The sequence below is a fragment of the Propithecus coquereli genome, unplaced genomic scaffold (assembly GCF_000956105.1).
Source record: "Propithecus coquereli isolate 6110/MARCELLA unplaced genomic scaffold, Pcoq_1.0 Scaffold239, whole genome shotgun sequence".
NCBI classification, from domain to species: domain Eukaryota; kingdom Metazoa; phylum Chordata; class Mammalia; order Primates; family Indriidae; genus Propithecus; species Propithecus coquereli.
In genome coordinates, this window is record NW_012147941.1 from 978,468 (window position 1) to 981,662 (window position 3,195).

Genomic DNA, 3,195 nt, shown 5'->3' on the forward strand with positions numbered 1-3,195 from the left:
GGAGGTTCCTCAAAAAACTAAAAATAGAACCACCATATGACCCAGCAATCACAGCTGGGTATATATCAAAAAAAAGGAAATCAGCATATCAAAGAGATATCTATGCTCTCATGCAGCCCTATTTCCAATAGCCAAGATAAGGAATCAACCCAAATGTCTATCAATGGATGAATGGATAAAGAAAATGTGGTATATACGCACAATGGAATATTATCCTGCCATAAAAAAGAATGAAACCCTGTCATTTGCAGCAACATGGATGGAACTAGAGGATATTATGTTCAGTGTTATTTAAGCTAGGCGTGACAAATATTAATATTGTCTTTAATATTAATATTATCTTTCTTAAGCCAGAAAGACAAATACTGCATGTTCTCACTTGCATGTCGGAGCTAAAAAAATTGATCTCACAGAGGCAATGACTAGAATGGTAGTTACCAGAGGTTGGGAAGGATAGTGGAGAGGGGGAGATAGAGAGAGGTTGGTCAATGGGTACAAAAATACAGTTAAATAGAAGGAATAAGATCTAGTGTTAGTTAACAACAATTTATCGTATATTCAAAATAATCAGAAGAGTAGATTTGGAATGTTCCCAACACAAAGAAATGATAAATGTTTGAGGTGATGAATATCCTAATTATCCAGATTTGATGGTTACACATTGCATGCTTATATCAAAATGTACATGTATCCTATAAATATATACCACTATTATGTCTCCATAAAACTGAAAACTAAAAAAAAAATTTAAAAAACCCCAAACCTGAATGGCTCAATCTACCTGGGTCCCTCTTATGGCTTGTTTTAACAGAGGGATGACAGCAGTGTGAGACAAAGTAACAAACATAAGCAGCCGTGTTTGCTCAATTTTGCTTTCCAGCATAATTTCACAAAGCCCCTGGCTGTTAAGACGTGCAGCTCTCTGGAAAAATGCTTTGAAGACAAAATAGGAGAAAGGACAGAGCCATCTACATCTTTTGCATGAGTCACTATATTCCTTAAATGATAAACGACCCTAGTCCTTGCTTTTCTTGTACATAAGATAATGTCCAACAGGGTTAGTGATATGCTCTATAATCTATAACAAGATGTACTCTTACATCCAAACCTTGATGTGATTCTGCTTTAATCTAACTTCTAAGCAAGTCTGATGTGATTTTTCATGTACTGAACCCCTACCACCTATATATAAGCAGGGGCTGACACACTGTCCTGGAGCTGTCTAAAGGACTGCTCCTGGGCTATAGACCTTACTCTATGGTTCTCAGTAGGATTTCTAAAAAAACTCTAACTTTAATTCTTTAAAAGCTTGATTTTTTTTTTTTCCTTTAGTCAACAGCAGGAACAATGACTCCTTCACAGTGGTTTCCAACATCAATTAGCCAGATGACTCTATGGGAGAGGGTGCCTGTTTTCATTCACCTTACACTTGGTAAGACCGGCAAATAGGTTTATCTGTAAAAGAATTTTGTCTTTTGCCTTTCTCTCCCCTTCTTACTCTGATGGCTTTCGTCTTCGTCCTCTTCATCTCGGTACTGAATGGGCCCCTCTGAATCAGAGTCACTCTCCTTCTCTTCTTCCTCCTGCAGACATTGCGGTAGCTTAGGAATGACTGAGGTAGACACCACATCTTCACTGAATGCAGATGGGCAGATCTGCTCCTCTTCTTCATCGTCTGGACTAACAAATTAACATAATTATATTTTCTTTTAAGAAACAAAGAGGATAACTGATTTTTAAGACAAAGGGCTAAAATAACTATGGAAAAGTCTATGAATGAAATATTAATAACTTATAATTCTCTCCCTTAACTTTAACGATTTTGCTAAGAAAGTTTTTGGCAGCTATTAATCAAAGGGCTATGGGTTCAAGTCCCAGCTCCACCACTTACTAGGCACTGGTGCTTTCGAGAATTTGTCTAGTATCATTCTCACAAGCCTACAGAGTATATATCATTCCCATTTACAAATGAGATAACTAAAGAGCAGAAATGTTAAGTTAACTTATACTACTATAAGCTGAAAGTGCTTGTAGACTTAGAATTTGAATCCAGGGCTATTTTACTCCAGGTGAATGCTCTTAAGCACCATGTTATATACACTGCCTTCCTTATACCATATAAAGCTAGTGGTTTTAATTTTCATGTACTTAAGTTTGTAATGTTTGTGTCATCATGGAAATCTCCATTAAAAAAAAAAGGAAGAAGAATGAAATCAAGCAGGGTGAAAAAAGTCCAAATTCTAGGACTTACCCTTTTGACAAAGTACTCTTTGTATTTTAAATTTATTCACATTTTCCTTTTATAAGTAAGTTTTTCCAAGCAGGGCTTCCTACAGTAAAAAAGGAGAAACAAGAGGCAAGCTTTAAAGGTACTCACACTTTCAGCATTTCAATAGTGATGGGAAGTGACCTGGTCCGACCCAGGGTACTGCTGTCCTGAGAAAAGTTGTCGCTGTTCTCGAAGAGCAGGGAATGAGCTCTGTGAGAGCCCTCCAAGGAAGGAGTCATGGGAAGTGGGCTGGTCAGGGCCTGCTGGATTCGAATATGCAGTGGGAGTGGGGGCAGTCTAGAAGGTATATGGGGCTCCCCAAAGCTCTGGTCCAATATCCTTTTGGGGACTTCTTTTTTCTGATCTTCCTGCTGGGGAACTTCCTGGGGTAGATCTAAGGATGGTGGGAACTCAATTTCTGGCACAACTGGAAAAGTCTTAGTAGGGAACGGAGGGGAATGTGGAGGCTCTGGAGGTATATGACTAGGCAGTGGGGGGGACGGAGAGGGTGGTGGGATGATCGTCAGCGGTTCAGAGCCTACAGAGTACATGCTCTTCTCTCTTTGATCACTTGGTGTTTTTGTGGTGATGGCAGCAGCAGACTCCGAGGTGGGTACCAAGGTTGATGGAATGCCTCTCTTAGGTGGTAAGGGTGGGGATGGTTTTGATAACAATGTACCACTGTTTATTGCTTGGGACAGTTCAGCTGGAAAAGAGAGAGTAACACGTCAATTTAACATGGCTTTACAATGCCTTAAGGGACCAGCCCATGGCCTAGAATTAGAGCTGAGCTTAATTTTAATCTTTCAAGCAAATTATATAATTTCATGGCTCCTTACATATCTCATCCTGAAACAAAATTTATATTTATTCAAATAGAAGGTTTAATAAATATATAGAGGTATAGAAAGACTTCAGTGAGTATC

General features: G+C 38.8%; 1 protein-coding gene across 1 annotated transcript in view; it reads right to left on the reverse strand.

Moving 5' to 3' along the window:
* PHACTR4 (phosphatase and actin regulator 4) overlaps positions 1-3,195 on the reverse strand; it is a 141,934-nt gene that overhangs the window by 35,518 nt on the left and 103,221 nt on the right. Inside the window, exons 7-8 of the mRNA XM_012645904.1 lie at positions 2,378-2,975; positions 1,480-1,680 (exon numbers count right to left, since the gene is read on the reverse strand). Coding sequence (XP_012501358.1) covers positions 1,480-1,680; positions 2,378-2,975 — 799 coding nt within the window. The remainder of the gene's footprint in view (positions 1-1,479; positions 1,681-2,377; positions 2,976-3,195) is intronic.